The sequence below is a fragment of the Aquila chrysaetos genome, chromosome 6 (genome assembly GCF_900496995.4).
Source record: "Aquila chrysaetos chrysaetos chromosome 6, bAquChr1.4, whole genome shotgun sequence".
In the NCBI taxonomy this organism is placed as follows: Eukaryota; Metazoa; Chordata; class Aves; order Accipitriformes; family Accipitridae; genus Aquila; species Aquila chrysaetos.
In genome coordinates, this window is record NC_044009.1 from 26,224,503 (window position 1) to 26,242,443 (window position 17,941).

Genomic DNA, 17,941 nt, shown 5'->3' on the forward strand with positions numbered 1-17,941 from the left:
TATAGTACAAATACATCAAATGTCAGATATTCCTCAGAAATATAAATGTACTGATCTCTCCAGGGATGTTTAATAACAATGTTAGACTAGTAGGGATTGAAGTGGACTATAACATAGTTTTTAATTGAGGGAATAAAATCAATTTATGGCCTTTGACCTATGGTCAGTTCAGTGTTGCAAGATAATTTGCCCAAATCCTTTCCTCTACACAAGTCCTGTTCCTCCAAAATAAATTACTGACTTTTGGCCTGTGTCCCACAGTCAGAAAATCTCGTAATTCTTGTCCATTCTGCTCCTCTTGCACTCTGTGTTGAAGAGCCTTTCTAGTCTGATAATTCTATGTCCCTAAAAACTAGGAGGAATGTGTCTGCTGTTTTTTCAGTAAATAGTGGTGGTGTTGGGGGCATTTTATGGATTTTTTTTTTTTTTTTTAAACCCCAGTTGAAAAGTCTCACAAAATATGCCACCAGCCAGATGGGGTGCTGAAACTGAGAACAGGGCAGATGAGCACAAATAAATATACTACGCTCACTGTTCACTAATAATTTATATAACACTTCTGGCATCATGCTTCCTACTAGGCATCTTCTTATAATCCCTCAGATAGTATTAGATTTACATGGGGATTCCTTTGAACTGTACTGTATTCAGGCTTTTCTTCATCATCAATGTTGCTGCTCAATTCCTCTATGTGCCAGAGAAGACCTGGATTAGGCAAGGTTTTGAAAATGTGGAAAAAGAGAAACAGAGAAATTGAAAGGTGTGAAAGAGCCACTGAATAAATATGAGTAGCGAATGCATAAATAAGGGAAAGAGTCAACAGAGTTAGGCTAAGAGTAGAAAGAAAAGACAGTGGCAGAGGTGACAACATGAAAATGGAAAAGGAAGTGATAATTTTCCTCTCCCAAATCCCCATCTGCAAATGCTGCTAGCCGAATTTCTACCAAATATATTTCCCAGGAATCCTGTTCCCTCAGGAGAAGAGACCCAAGTTTTAACTCAACAAGCAGATTGTCTGATAAGAAAATCACACCCCAAAATACATTCTCCATCATTGCTTTGTGTCCAATTCATGCAAACTTGAGCAGTTTGAGAAAGACAGCACTAGAGAAATAGATTATGTAATCAAATAATGCCTGCAATTCAATTGATACCACTTCTAATAAAACATTTTTAAAGGGTGGCATGCTTTACATATATTTGGGTCATCCTAACTCTGGGGTTTCTTGCATAATTGCATGAAGGAAAACATGTTATCTGACCAAATAAGGGATTTGGTTCTTGGAAAACCCCAGAAGACTGAGTGATATGGGCAAATAACAGCAAGAAGTTCCCGCATCTGATAGAAGTGTAGAACTGAAGTGCTGAGTCCGTTTTAAGAGAATCTTTAGTTACATGTTTCTTCTAAGTAAACTGATGTCCTCCAATTCAGTGCTGTTGACGTTTCTTTTTTATACTTTTTCTATTTTGCAAGAGGTATACATAACTTTTCTAACTTTTTGAACAACTAAGAACTGCGAAAGCTGACTTGCAATCCAGTCTTGTACAATATCTTTACTGCTATGATTTTGTTACCCTGCCTTCAATAGGAATACAGATCTCCACACAGAAGGAATTAATTCTCTTTAATACTTTTATTGCACTGGAATAACATGACAAGCATGTATACAGGGTGTTCACTGAAATGCATTCAGCATAGCATTGCTATGTAATATCATATACTTTCCATGTAAGTGTCAAAACATTGTTTGTACCATTTTGGAGGACAAATCAGATGAACCACTGGTGTTCTCAGTTATAGCAGCAACCCCTCTTTCTATGGATGTTCATGTCAGCTACTGTTTTAGATGTCTCCTCAGGATTTTATAACTCACTGATTTCACTTCAATCCACCATAGCTGTGACATCTTTGTAGAAAATCTTCTCTTGCCTTTGCTTGAATATCTTGCATTTGCGTACTTTTTACCTTCTAAAACATAAGCAGTGGGACAGAGGGAAGATACCTGCTGTGTCCAGCTTCCCAGTGGCCTCAGTATGTCTACCAGAGAAGACATTTAGTGATGTGCTGAGTCAATTCTACAGACAACCTCTGCTCCTGTTAAAATTAAGTTTTGTTAGCTGTTCACCTGTCCATACTCCTTTTGCTTCAGTCTGCCATCTTCTCGGTTACCTTGTGTTAATTTTTTTGTAGGAAGCTTTTGGACACTGAGGATGAACTCTCTGACATCCAGTCGGATTCAGTCCCGCTGGAAGTGCGTGACTGGTTAGCTTCTACATTTACAAGAGAAATGGGAATAGTGAAGAGGAGACCTGAAGAAAAGCCCAAATTCCGAAGCATTGTGCACGCTGTACAGGCTGGGATTTTTGTAGAAAGGTGGGAGCTTTGTTTTCTTATTACAGCAAGTACTGCATTTAACCACAGTGTCTGTTGTTGGAGATCCCTTACGTGGTGGGATGAACCTGAAGCAAATCTTTGAGCCAGAATTTTGGTTTCAATTTCTGCAATCACTTTATTTTTCTATACAGAAATCCAGATTAAACCTCTAAATTTGTAATGAAATCTCCTGGACTTTGGAAAATTCTGGGAATGAACTTCATGGCTTTGAAGCTTCTACACTAAAATATACCAAAGACTGCACTAACATAAAAGAGTAATATACTAGCAGACAGGCTTTTCTCCTAAGTTCATAAAAAGGTTTATGTTGTCTTTGGGATCAAACCTTTAAATAGCTTAGTGTTATTTCACAAACAGTGAAAGATGAATTAAAAAAAGGAAATTGTTACAGTACATTTTTAAGGAGTGCTATTCCTTAATGTTTTATTTGTTCTTTTAGGATGTACCGAAGAACTTCTAGCATGGTTGGTTTGGCTTACCCAGCAGAAGTGATAGTAACATTTAAGGTGAAATAAGTTTAATCATTGTGTAATTTGAATATATTTGTACTAAAGTTTGGTGACTTTTAGGGTGAAATGAATATCTTTTTCTACTGAACATACCCTGGCCATAGCTGGTACTACAGAACTGAGCACACAGAAGAGAGACATGAATAGTTAAAAATTCAAAAATAGCATATGATTCTGTTTATTGTTTCACTGATAATTGTGATTTCATTTAGATGTTATTAGAGCAATAGGATGAAATTTGTATAGAAATTTTTATAGAAACGTGAGACATGGTTTTATCAGCTCCCAGTGGTATGGTAATCAGTGTCTCAGCAGCATTTGTTTCCTTTTTAGGAAAGAAAAAGGAGAATTAGTGTTGGGATAGAGCTAACAAAAGAAGCTGCAGCTTATGGAACAAGTACAGTATTTGCTGTGAATTTAAGGCATTACTGTAGTTCACCCAAAAGGCGCTCTTTTATAGTAGTAAAGTTTCTATGGCTATGTATGCAATTAAAAAATGGTATTTCTTGAGAATATAGTACCTCACCTTTTCCTCTGAAAGTCAGACACTGTTATATTATTCTCAAATTGCTATATGGCTATAGTGTTAATGACACTATTTAAAGCCTATTTAAAGGATGGGTATTCACATCAGCTCCACAAGGTTCTATAGACAATTTGTATGCAGGAAGTTAAATCTGAAAGATTAAGGCCTTTGATTCAAAGCATACAAAGTTGCATAGGTCGTGTTAGAAGTATTTTATTCATAACTTGCACAACTATCTTCATCATTAATATTGAAATAGTCATTAATGTGTTATCTACAGTAGGAGTTTGAAAGACTTGGACAATAAAAAACCACCAAACTCTCCCCCTTCCCTTCAAAAACCCCCAAAATATTTTTTCCAGTGATTAACTGGAAACCTACTTAAAAAGATGGAAATTTTATGGTTTTTTTTTTCTTTTCCCCTCATCTACAGGATGTTGATAAATGGTCTTTTGACGTATTTGCCCTAAATGAAGCAAGTGGAGAGCACAGTCTGAAATTTATGATGTATGAGCTGTTTACCCGATATGACCTTTTGAGCCGTTTCAAGGTCAGAAACTAGCCACGAATAAAAATATGTATGCAAAAATAAGTATGTCAAATTTAAACTACAAGAAAGCCAGGATACATTTGAAATGGTTTATTATTGTACAATGCAGTGCAGAATTTCAAAGAATATGGCAAATCGAACATTGTGATATGCCAATAGTTCCAAATGGAACTTCACCCAAAGCATGCAAATTTTTCTGCAACCTAAAAAATGGAAAGCTATGTAGACCCATGTCAAGACAGTTTGGGATGGCATGTTGCTAGTGAGCAGCTAAATGTTGTAAGCATTAAATAAACAGATTATGTATACAGCCTATTTACTCAGCAGTACTGAATTAGAGTCCCAGCTTCATGGAACAAAGAATCCTAATAAGGCAGAAAACTGTAGTTAGTTCTAAGTACTTTTTTCATGGTCTAGATCATAGTATGTTGCCCGCCACTGTGCACAGGGGTTTCAGCTGAACCTTCCTCTCCAACCAACTGGGGAATATATAAAGAGAAGGCTGCTTTTCCATGGTGTTTTCAGGGCATTGCAGTACAATATGGAGTACTTACAACCAACTTTGAAAGGCTGAGATAAAAAATGGATCAAAGTGACAAATTTATGATTATAATAGTAATGAATGCAAGTTTCATTACAGTTTCAAAATCTCTCCACTGCAAAATTCCATGTTCCTTTTGAAAAGGCTGCCTCACCCTGAAGTTGGTTTGAATATTTTAATTTTAACCATTAACCCCAACTCAGCTTTTCCCATCAAGCTTTTCCCTTCAAGCTCTGGGTGCTTGAAGTCAGAGCCACACCAGGGCTACCATTAACAACACAGTCATAAACTACACAGTGTTACTGGCTCAGTGGGCTTAAGCCCATTCTCAGTCCCACTGTTTAGCTTGCAGGGCTTTTAAATAAGGAAAAAAGTCTTAAGGAAAATGTCATTTCATTATATGGGTGTCATGGTTTAACCCCAGCCGACAACTAAGCACCACACAGCTTCTCGCTCATTCCCGCCCCCCCCCAGCAGGATGGGGGGAAGAGAATTGGAAGGGTAAAAATAGGAAACTCATAGGTTGAGATAAGAACAGTTTAATAACTGAAACATAATAATAATAATAATAATAATAATAATAATAATAATAATAATAATAATAATAATAATAATAATAATATTGTAATGAAAAGGAAAATTACAAAGAGAGATAAATAAAACCCAAGAAAGACAAGTGATGCAAATGAAAACAATTGCTCACCACCAATGAATGGACCGATGCCAGCCAGTCCCCGACCTGCCACCTGCCAACATTCCCCCTAGTTTTATTGCTGAGCATGACGTCATATGGTCTGGAATATCCCTTTGGTCAGCTGGGGTCAGCTGTCCCAGCTGGGTCCCCTCCCAACTTCTTGTGCACCCCCAGCCTCCTCGCTGGCGGGGTAGGGTGAGGAGCAGAAAAGGCCTTGGCTCTGTGTAAGCACTGCTCAGCAGTAGCTAAAACATCCCTGTATTATCAATGCTGTTTTCAGCACAAATCCAAAACATGGCCCCATAGCAACTACTATGAAGAAAATTAACTCTACCCCAGCCGAAACCAGCACAATAGGAAAATAAATGGGACTAGATAGTACCTGTACTTCATACATTGCCTGGAGGAAGAGGAGGAAGGGAAGTCATACTATCAGATTCAAGGAAGCCTTGTCTCAGGCAAGGTAAAACTGGTGAAGAAAAGGAGATAATCCTATTGTTAGACTCCTATCTGGCATGCCTTTATTATATGAGGAATCTGTGCATTCCTGGTACAGACAGACAAACATACATCTCTTGAAAACTATTTGGTTGATACCTCCGCAGTCTCTTGTACACTAACCACATGCTGTGCATGGTGTATGTAGAGGGATATAACATCTACAAGAATTGGGTGAAGACTCCCTGATGCATGTAAGATATTAGACATTTAGATTTTAAATTTTTCTTTTGTTGTTTGTTAACTAAATTCTATAGTATATTTATTTGTGGTTTATTTATTGCATGATTAACTTTGCAGCTGTTGCAGGAAAAAAAAACCATTTATTTTAATTTTTGCTTTCCCTCAGATCCCTGTTCCCAATCTTATTTCATTTGCTGAAGCTCTTGAAGTTGGTTACAGCAAATACAAAAATCCATATCACAATTTGATCCATGCAGCTGATGTTACTCAAACTGTGCATTACATAATGATTCACACTGGTATCATGGTAAGAAATACTGCAATGTTCAATTTACTTCTTTTCTCAGACTTTGCTGTTTTGGATAAATGTGTATGTGTGTCTTCTCTTAAGGAAAAAGCTCCCTTGAAAATTGTGCAGAGATAGATTCCAAACTACCATTCAGACTGTGAACTTTATGTCATTTTAACAGTTCTTCCAGGCAGGAACTCTACTGATGTGGAGGAAAAAAGGAGAAAAAAATCCTTCTTAAATCCTTTTTGCTTTTCATTGCCTGTGCTAGGGTATTATATATCATACTAAAAGAGATATATTTGCAGGAGTGGGCAGGTGAGATTTTTTCACTTCCACATCAGAGCCTGGGAGGTGTGATCAGGCAAGGAAGCTTTAGTATCTGCTGAGGTCCTGGCCATTGAAAGTTATACTGAATCAGTGCAGGCTTACTCAAATACTCTGCAGCTGCTTTTTCTTTTAGTTCATAACCTTATTTAGGACTGCTCTTGAATACTGTGTGTGCCTGTAGTAGGCAGGAGATTGCACCTGCCTTGCACTATTGGAATATGCTAATATTTTTTAGTATTTGCTTTGGGAACTGAAGTAAGTCTGTGCAAGCATTTTTACTCTAAACACTTATCTTAGATTTAATACCATCAGTGGGAGTCTCCTCACTACCAGCTTGCTAGACAAAAGTAAATACTGACTGAAAGAAAACAGACATCTCTGTCAATGGCTTTTTGATGATTTGTCTTCACTATGAATGCACTTGTTTCAAAAAAAAAAAGAAAAAAAAAAGGAGGGAAGTGATACTGTCTGATTACTGTTTGCAGAGCCGTGAAACAATTCCATAAGACTTTTGGAAAGGAAAATTTTAGGGCTGACTCTAGATGTTTGTGCTCCAATATATACACAATAAATGACAGTCATTCACTTATGTTAAGCTTTCTCTCACTGAAAGCTTTGCCTTTGGCTTCAGTGGAGGCAAGAACAAGTCCCTAGGCATTACAGGGTTAGGTTCTACTCTTTGAAGGAAGGCATTTGCTTCTAAATATCAAGTTTTTAAAGCTACATTTTTAACACAAGTACTACTTGCAGACTCTTCACCAGCTAAGATTCCTTTTCACAATGAGATGTTTTCTTGAGAAAGGGCTTCCATATCAGACTGAAGCATAGACTAGACAGCTCTTGCCAAGATGAGTCCAAACCAAAGTTGTTGCGTATGATGTTCACCTATCAAAATAATATTTTAATAAAAGAAAAAGCTTGAAGAGATTAGATCATGGTTCATATCCTACGTTAAGTGATGTGAGACATGTTTTTGTTGCAGGTATACACCTGGATCAGCAACTTAACAGGGAGGAAAATCCCTTTGTTGTATTATACATTATAAACATCCCTTTGGCCCATTGTAACTGTGCCCCTCCACTTTTCAAAAAAGACAAGAGCATCCAGATTGTCTTTGTGATGCCAGGACAAGATTCCAACTTCCAGAGATATCCTAGTCAATTTGGGATGTTTAGCCATTGATTGAACAACTTTGCAACACACTTTGTCTATCTCTGAACACTGAATGAAGGAACCTGTTTCATATTTGAATATCTGCTATTCCACCAGGTGCACACGATAATAAGAAAGTCCTCTCCAGTTCAAGTTTTACAATGTTAGCATCTTAACCTTGTAACTGCACTTTGATGTGATTTGGACAACTATTTTCAGAAAACCTTAGACTGTACTGCAGTTACTTTTCTGTAAAACCTCATTAATGTTGCAGCGCTGCTACAAAATATTCCTATAAAATTAGGCCAGATTTTAAATATTCACATTTGAATTGCTGAATTATGATATTGGAAGGTTCTTGGAAAGATATCTAACTAGGACAATGCTTAGTCAAGAGTGCCTTCAAACAGATGTAGCTTGCCAGGCAGAAGGAATATTTATAGAAATCAGTGTCTGAAAGAGGGCCTAGTGATTCTGCATCTTGCAAAGTACTTCTGTCCCAAATGTCATTTTCAGTTTGAGAATGCAACAGTATCATGCAAATGTTCTATTAAACTTGTTGGATTTTTTTCCTGTTGCCTGTTTAATCCTACAGAACCCTACTCAATAACAATTTTAAGTTTGCTTCTCAGGCTAAGTAGTTTTCAGAGTATGTCCCTTGTAATGCCTCTTTTAACTCTGCTATATCTTCTAACCAGTACCTGGACTGGAGTCAATTTGATGCAATTCTATATCAAATTCCTGTGTGGCTTTCGCAGATTGGCATGCAATTCGAAGTTCTTTCATTGTATCTTAAAGAACTGATACCGAGTCCCAAATCTTGCAAAGAATTGCTGTCTTCCTTGTTCACTTCGGAAAGATATGCTGAAGCAAATGTTTCAAAAAGCTGGATTTTAGAAAACCCTTTTCATGATTCCTGTTGTTGAGGTCATACATTTTGTATCTTTTATAGGCACCTGGAAAACAGCCATATTTCAGCGTTTGCCAAAAAAAAATTGGCTGGTCAGGGTTTATGGTTCTCCACAAGCCTTTAGAGAGATTCCTGTGAGGAATAACACATATTCAGAGTTGCAGTTAAAGAAATAAAATGATCATTGTATTTTCCAAAAGTTACTGTCTATCTTAAGAAACAGCCACCTCAGATCAATGTGTTAGAAAGTTAGATATCACAGATGGCACACAATCCATTAACCTTCCCAAGAGATTAAATCCCAGATGATATGACTGAAATATACAACTCAAGCTTGCATTTATGAAGTCTTCGTCTTTATAAAGATTTAAGAATCCAAGTCCCAGGGAATACATCTTGTAAGGAACTTTTGAGTCATCGATCATCTTCCCACCATCCCTTTTCTCCTCCCACGTACCTGTATTGCTCGAGCTAAAGGAAAAAATGTCTTTACTGTCAATAAGTGCATTGTGAGACTCCCTTTCTTACTCATTTTTTAATCCATCATTGTTTAAAAAAATAGTTTGAACCAGAGCTCAGGAAAAGTTGAAATGAATCTATTTACTTATAAGCAATTTATAATACTGGAACACATCTCTCAACAGAAGAGATCTTTTCCAATACGTGTTACACCTGCATGGCATAGTATCTTCCAGGAGGGAAGCAGGTTCCAGCTCTTCGCAGTCTTGCAGGTCTCCAGATACCTGTTTTTCCCTCTCCCTTTGAGAAAAATGCTTGTTAACTGTCTCTCTAAGAGCTTTCTCCTACTTAGAAATCCTTTAGCTAAAGAGTTCTCTGATTCTCTATCTGAATACTGATCTGAATTTTGACTGTACAGCTACAGTCTCTAGAATACTTGTTCTCATATAGTACTGTATGAAGCTTCTGCATAGCCCATAGATATTGTTTGTAAGGAATTCTCTTCTACTTATAAATGCATTGTCTAGCAACTATTTTGGTTACTAAAAAAGCTGATCTTTGAGAAGGCATCTTAAAGAAAAAGTTTATGTTTAGCTTTAGTTACTAGTAATTTCTGGGTTTCTATTCTATTTGGTATGTTGAAAACATTGTGAAAGCCAGGACTGGTCATGGCCTGGTTTCTTGTGACACACAATACGATGAAGGTCATCGTTTCCATTTTTAGAACTGCTTACAGTACATTCTCATTCCTCTGCTGTGACCTTTTTTGATCTATACTGCTTCACCAACAGCCAGTACTTGTTGTTCCTCAGCAGTCTTATTTTGTTGCTGAATGACCTATTTCATTATTCTCACATTACTTATGAATCTTGACTGTTCCCTTTCTTCTTCTTTGAAAGAAGTACTACTACTGGCAGCTTTTACTACTTCTGGCAGTTTATACATCTTATATGCATTCATACACGTGTACGTGCATATATGGGTGCATAAAGATGAGATCATTCTTCGATCCTTTAGTACACAAGCTTACTTTTACACTAAAAAAATCTGAAATATGTGTGGAAATGCTTGACTGGCATTTGACTTAATCACTCCTATGACTGCGGGGGTTAATTATCACATGATTTTTCTGCCTTCATTTTTAGATGGAGTAAATTTTCTCCTCAAGGATGATTTATCATTCAAGAAATAGAACTTGAAAGATAAAATAACAGCGCTTATTTTACAAACTGAGCGATACAGAACTGCCTCAGTTAGTAAGAGGTATAAAAGTGCACAAAACTCTAGGGTCTGCATTATTTTGTACACATGACCTGTATTACCTTTTGTTCAGTGTAACTGTATACTAGCCTTATGCACCCTTTTTTTGTATTAGTACAAAGTATGACAAAATTGAGAACACAAAAATCTCCCATGTGCCTAATTTTAGTGCTATGTACACTGGTAAACTATAGTTAATGCTGATGTTGTACCTAGAATTTATTGTGAACTGTATATATTGTTCACTAAAAGACAAATTATAACCTTAGCTTCATATCAAGCTTTTAGATGAATATACCATAATTTGACAAGTGCCATGTATGGGCTAGCAGATTAGATACTTCCTACTCAAAACAGCTCCAAAGTATACCATGTAATTGTCTTAATAACTTCTTATAATTTTTGGCTGCCAATATTTACTTTGCTAGTGACCATAGGATGTTAACTTCATCTTAGAGAAATCATAAGTACAAGGAGTTATTTTACTGTATAGTACTGAAGTGTTATGGATATACAGTTACCTGGAATAAGACAAGAATAAAGTTTGGTTAAGTTGAACGTAATGGAAAACATTTCCAGTACTGTAGTATTTAATCTGAGTTAGGCTATTATAGAAAATATGACCAAGATTTGGTTTTCATTTACCAGCACTGGCTCACAGAACTGGAAATCTTAGCAATGATCTTTGCAGCTGCCGTCCATGATTATGAACATACTGGGACCACAAACAATTTTCATATTCAGACAAGGTAAGTCAAGTGGTCTCTTAAGTGTCATATCTGGAGTTTGCTGTTCATTGGTCTGAACTGTTTCATACGTCTTACTGATACAGCCAGGAAGTAGCCAGGTCATTCCTGATTTTACAAATTGCTTCCTTGACCTCTGTACAGTTAATGGGACTGCTCACATGAACAAAGACGGTGTGGAAAAGTAATGCATTAGCTCCATAGTGTTTGAAATCATTATATTTTGGAGCTGATATATCAAGAGAGATTTCAAAAAGATTCAGAACATGGACTTGAAAACCCCTCACCCTTCTATTTGCTCACTTAAATTCTGATACTTTTGACTCAAAAAGTTCTTCCACAGCCTCCCCAGAAAAATACCACTTCATTTTCAGCAATGTATCTGCACTTACTTCAGGTGCTACATTTTGTTTCAAGTTGTGTATTAAACTTACAGGGTCCTAGTACAGAGGGGGAAACCTTCAAGTACGGCTTTAGAAATACCCATCACGTGTCCTCTCCTAGCATGTTTTGACAGCATCTGCAGTAGTTATGAAAAAGAAATCTAGAAAGAAATCCAGTTTGAAAGTTAAGCTAACTGTATTCTTATGCAGGCGCAGCATGTCATCCTAGCCTCTGGTCCAAACCAGCAGCATATAACTCTTTCCCTTAAAATATTTTCAGCTTATCAAAGGAAAATCACTGACCAATCCATTACTGGGTGATAAATAGTACACCTGATACTTAACCAAGTATGAAGCATCTTCCTGTTCTCTCATACTAGGCTATACTTTGGTTTTAGTATCCTCAGTTGAGGAGTCTGCTTTACCTGCTCTTGAAAAAAAATTTTCAGCAAAGCACTGACATATTCTAACAAAACAGCTGCGTGCTAGAAATACTACTACTTTGAACAGAAGCATCCTCACACTTACCTATACAGATCAAGTGCCCAATGGTTACATTTAAATTAAATACGTAATAAACTTGTGCCCTGAGATGTGCTCATCAATAATGAACAAATTCTAGATCTGTGGCTGAAATAAAGACATAATTCTTTTCTCCCTCAGCATAGTCTGGCTAAAAATAAACTTCAGTTTGTAGTTCCAAGTTTATATTACTTTTCTATTTTTGTCCTTAATATTTTGCTCTGAAGTATTGCAAAAGTGGAAAATTAATTAAGCTGTTAGCCTTCGAGTTTTTCTTGGGCATACTTGCAAACAGGTATTTGTTTTGTGATGGGGCTCATTCTTCCCTACTAGTAGAACTTGGCCCTGATGTGGCATCCCAGGGCCATGATTCCAGGCTTCCTTTGCCTGAGAAAAGCTGATGAAATGGCTGTCATAGTCATAGCAAATCTTAGCACTGTTTCAAACTAGCCATAAGCAGCTATGTGGATCAAAGTGTGCTTTGTTAAACATATGTGATTGGCAAATCACAGATTTTCCCATGATTTTAGTAGGATTATGGATGTAAACATATTCATTATTTAGGTAGGTTATGGTTTGTTCCCTCTAAATAAAGTTTCCAATCCTATTTTCATTTTTTAGATTCCTTGGTACCATACCGTACATGTGGGTGGTTACACTGAATATATACTATTGCTCAACAGAACAAGAGGTTGAATTTACCTTATTAATAGCATGGTAACTGCACTGTACACCTTTCTTCTAGTACAGACTTTTCAGTTGGCCAAATTGAAATACTCAGGAATAGTTTTATGAAGACAGAAGTGTAGCAGAGAGGCGAGACCCAAGGTTGCTTAGCAAGTGCAGATCAGGTCTTGGGGAAACAAATTCCCCAAGAATTAGTGAAGTCTGAAGCTAAGTATGATAAATCCATACAGCATCAAAATCTATATGTAATTTTGGTATTGTAGGTTAGTCTTTAAGAGAGAAAGGATACTGTCGAGGGTGCTAACGTTAGGGTAAGAGTCTGGCTTTAGGAAGCACTTGAATGCAATCAGATTTCAGCTTAGCATCTCTTCCATTCCATTGTTATGAGGCTCAAGGTTTGGCTGTTTTTCTGACAAAAGATGGTATCCGTTTAAAACATATGAAATTGAAAGGTTTTAATATTTTATTATTTACAGCTCCTTCTGATTATGAGTGACATGGGCCAAAGCACAACTCTCAGAACAGAAGTAGTAACTTCTTAATACCCATGCTATGTGTGGAGCCCCCTTTGTTGGTGAATGCATTGCATTTTAAATGGTTGTATTGCCAAAGAGTACTTGAGTAGCTTAATTAGAACATTTCTGTTGCTTTACGATCCTACCTACAGTCAAGAAGCTCAAAGATCTCCTCACAAATTTTTGTTACAGTTATATAAATAAAACATCACACATTTAAAAAGATGACTTTCCCACAAACAGTATATACAATGGTATAATAATAACTTTTTATGCATTTAGGATGGAAACTTTATCCGTATTTGATACAATAGGAACAAATAAACATAGTTTGATGAACTTGGTCAATAGTTCTCATAGACAATACACAGTCCTACCTTCCCCAGTGCCATCATTGGGATGCTATTGCAAATTCTGCCTTTTTTTTAACACTAGGTCAGATGTTGCAATACTGTACAATGACCGTTCTGTTCTTGAAAATCATCATGTAAGTGCTGCTTATAGACTCATGCAAGAAGAAGAGATGAACATCCTGGCAAATTTAACCAAAGATGACTGGAGGTAAGACCTATTGTGACATTCAAAGTTAATTCCAGTATTTAAAAATAATAAAAAACACCAAACCTTCCCTGTGGGTTCTATTTTAAGAGTTCAAATTACAGGAAGAAGCTTTGGCACTGGAAGGAGTAGTGGATATTTAGAGCTTAGGGAAGGCCGCTATGGTGTAAAGAGGTGCTGTTTGGGAGACTCCATGTAATTTTCCAAGTGAGGTTGTGCATTTACAAGGCACAGCGTTGGACTGTGTGGACAGTGTCTCAGGTGAGATAGCTCTTCAGGAAAACCACAGTGCTGCCCCTCTTGAGCTGGGTCACCTTTGCCTAACAGTGGGTTAAAACCTTGGTGCAGAGTCAGACTCTGCTGTCAGCTTGAGCACTACTGCCTCTGGGATTTCTGCTGTGTAACATAGCACAGCACAGTCACATCTTGGTTAGCATTAAAAAATTAATTATCTGGAGAGTCCAAAAATAATAAGTAAAGGCCCAGAAGCACTACTGAAATCTCTTTTTTTTTTTTTCCTTCTTCTTAATTTTAGTGTAATTCCTGAAGAAAATTTGACCGGCTGAAAGAATCAGGATCATAATTGATATGTCACAAATACTAAGACCTGTAAGACCAAAATGAACAAGTGTTAGAGATGAGACTTTCTCCATTAGTAAAAAGGACATGTCATCTTTGTATGTCTCTGATCGCTACATATAGCACTTAAAATATGAGTCTTCTGTGTGTTTCTGGAAACATAGCTATCATTCAGAGATCCTAAAAATAACTTTTAAATAGGTGGTCTGTGAAGTCAGAGAGAGATATTCTGCTTCCAGGCAAGTCTCCACTATGAACGACGCCACCATGAATAACAAAGCTATACTCTGCTTTATTTATATTTTCACAAAACTATACTCTTATCAAGGAATATGTGAATGTCAGATCAAATTCTGGTGTGGTGTATATTTATAGACAGACTGTTTTACATGGTAGATTTACATGATTTTACTTATCTACATGATCAGAACACCCCTAAATAAAGCGTTTATTGAATGTAAATCTGCTGACCCTTTTGGTTTTCAATTCATTATTTTTCTGTAGCTACCCCAAAACACTTAATATTAAAGTATTTTTAATTTTTTATTTAATACAAAGTGAGAGAGGAAGCATACAATTTTTCATTCTCATAAAAGATTTCTTCTCAGAGGTTACTAATTTGGATTTAGTTATCATAAAGTTTGTGTTGTAAAATTAGTTCTAGAGAAAGATCTCTGGAAGTAAATTGTAAATTTCAGCAACAATTGTCATATACACCTAGATTTTCATTGCCAACATAAGCCAGCCTTGCTCTACTTGGAATTATTTTGGGCCTGATAGTTCTGGGGCTGATAGGTCTCTGTGACCCTATTTTTGCTTGTTCTACCTACTGAGTATGGACAAAGTGATTGTGCCAGTAGACAGCCATCAGAGGCTGTTATTCTGTCTTTTAAAACCATCATTGTAGAGACATAATGATTTTCAAATCTTCAGACTTGTTGCCTTGAGTATGTTTTTTAGAAGTAGTGTTGTTTCATATTGTGTCCTACCAGAGAATGCTTTCAGGTAGAAAGAGGCAGATCTTCTTCAGTTGAATTTCAGTTCAGGGCTGGACCCAGGATGGCTTGAAGACACTCATGTGCCTCCCCAGTCCTGGCTCCTTCATCACTGGAGACTACCATAAATGAGTATAGTTTGGGTATCCCTGCAGCAACATGCAGTTGCTTCAGCTGCCAGAAATCTGGCTGCCAGCTAGTACAGTGCATCCCAGTGGTACTCTTTTGTTATGTCACTGTGGAAGAGGGTGATAGGATGGAAACTCCTGTGAAAGACAATATTTGCCAAAGGAAGGAGAACCCTGTGGTTTCCAGGTGTGTGATGTTTATACATATTGCTCTGGTGGACTGCAACAGAATAAGGGAGGAATGTGATTTTACATTTCTGAAGCACACTCTTCTCTGCATAGATTGCTCAGTCTGGTCTTTCCACAGTTCTTTTTCCAGTCCAGTTATGGATCCTTTGCACTAGCTTCTGTTGCATTTAATTTCTCCTTGGTTTTTAACCTGTGATAAACTACCACGTTCATTCAGAAGTTGCTCAATCACACACTGGGTGTGTTTGCACTTGCTTTTCAGTCTCCTCTCACTGTAAACCAATTAGGATTTCCTGGAGGATCTCATTTTAGTTTTGCAAATGTTGTTTGTTTAGAGTGGCTGCACAGATCCAGTCCACTATTATATGCAGCCAGTTTGACACTGGTGGGATTTGGCAACCAGGGAAAGTAGAATTTATGGTCTCTTGTTGGGGCTATTCAGTACAACTTAGAAGAGATGTATAAACTGGCTAATAAGCTCAAGCAACTAAACTAGGACACTCAGTTCCACGTTTTGTCACTTAGCTAGGCAACTACAGTCTGTACGTTCAAACAAACCAGTAAATTCCAAAGCGCCAGCCTTCATTGGTGCAGTGACAGATCTGTTAGCCACTTAAAAGAAGCTCTTTAATTTTCTAGTTATTACTAGAGCGAACTTCTTGGATCTATACTGCAATTCATACTATTAGACTAACAGTTTGGAAGTTTGCACTGAATCAGATTGGCAGTAAATTGAAATGATAATTTGTTCAACTTTTTAATGTACTTCCTGGCACTGATTAATTTCTTGACTACTGTCAGATCTGTTTTCTTGAATTGCAGCAATTTCATTTTTAAAAAATTTAACACCGCTGCCTATTTAAACTGTGATTCTGCTAATTATTTCAGCAAGATGAAGCAAAATGACTGAGAATGACTTTATAGTATTACATTTTCTTTTCTACATGTTAACATTAAGAAGATAAATGCACTAATAAACTGTCAGCTTCAATTAAGTTTAAAACATAGGGTTTGGTCTGAGCGGGGAAACACTGCCAGCATTCTGATGAGGATGTCCTTTGTGGATAACGCATGTGACACTCATAGTCATTTCTCACTCTTTTCTCAACTCTGAAAATATATTCCAGTCTTTCATATTGTCTTGTTTCTCTCACTTAGTGCCCCTAAATAACTAAAGAGAGATCCCTTTTTGTTGCCCTTTCTCCTCTGCTTTACCAGGCTTCTAGTGTTCTAGCACCCCATGTGTTACATCAACAGTCATAGGTGGTCAGGCAGTGTTAATGTGTCAAACCATTCCAGTCGTAACACATACAATGATATATTGTCTGATTATATAAAAAAGACTAACAAAACAATATGCATTATATACAATGCATAATGAACAGCTATTCTTTCACAAATTCATATGGGAGTCTTCTGTCTGAGGAAAGCAGGATTGCTATAACTTGCAAGATGAACCTTATGTCTTCAGTTCCCAACTTGCTTTTGCTCATCTTAGCCTGTTCCTGCAATTTTTCATTAGTTTCCAGCTGACTAAATGTCTTTGTCATGGACAAATCCAGGTAAAGCTGGTTTCTGTTTATTGGTTAACTACTTTTCCGAGAAATTCATGTGCCACTCTTTGTCTCTTGTTTATTACATGTTTATTACATTAACATAGCATTATTCATGTCATCTTTTCACACCATCTTGCGTCTTTTTTTTTTACAGTATCCAATCCATAGGACATAAGGATATAGGAAGGTTAAGAAAGGATGACAGCACAGGACATGACAGTTTACTTAAGAAAAATGGACATTGTATACTCAAACCCAGTAATCTTCCAATTGTGGGCCCCAAAAATCCACTATGCACTGTACATGAATGCTGTTACCACTTCCCGTCATAGAACTAAAGATGACAACACCTACGTATCTTTTTGCCATGGTAGCATGAGCAATGCTAACTGTATTATCCCGATGCCTGTAGCTGTGGACTACTTAATGAAGTGGGCAGAGATTTCTGTCCAGCAGTTACCTGTGAGATTGGCTGAGGTCTCCTTCAATATGGAAGTTGAGATGATACTTTTTCCCTGGGAAATGATTTGGGAATGGTTTAAGTCCAAGAGTAATCTTCTGTGCAATGGTAGCAGACTGAGCATTCATAGCTCTAGTAGACCTTTATTAAATGTTTCACTGTCAGTTCTCAATTTTCCATCCCTCTGTTGATGATGGATGGGAGCGCAGGCAGGAAACAACTGCAGACTGTAGGTGGAGAGCCTCTCCTTTGCTGTTCAGCAGCATTTTAGTGGCCTGAAATCTTCAGAAGTGTGTGAGGAGGGTTGTGCTATGTTGTTTGATCTTT

The 17,941-nt window shown here is 37.2% G+C and overlaps 1 protein-coding gene across 8 annotated transcripts in view; it reads left to right on the top strand.

Moving 5' to 3' along the window:
• PDE1A (phosphodiesterase 1A) overlaps window positions 1-17,941 on the top strand; it is a 237,434-nt gene that overhangs the window by 182,155 nt on the left and 37,338 nt on the right. For all 8 annotated transcript variants that reach the window (XM_030017548.2, XM_030017549.2, XM_030017546.2 and 5 more), the window contains 6 exons: window positions 2,192-2,374; window positions 2,835-2,901; window positions 3,864-3,980; window positions 6,063-6,203; window positions 10,945-11,045; window positions 13,585-13,710. In XM_030017548.2, coding sequence (XP_029873408.1) covers window positions 2,192-2,374; window positions 2,835-2,901; window positions 3,864-3,980; window positions 6,063-6,203; window positions 10,945-11,045; window positions 13,585-13,710 — 735 coding nt within the window. The remainder of the gene's footprint in view (window positions 1-2,191; window positions 2,375-2,834; window positions 2,902-3,863; window positions 3,981-6,062; window positions 6,204-10,944; window positions 11,046-13,584; window positions 13,711-17,941) is intronic.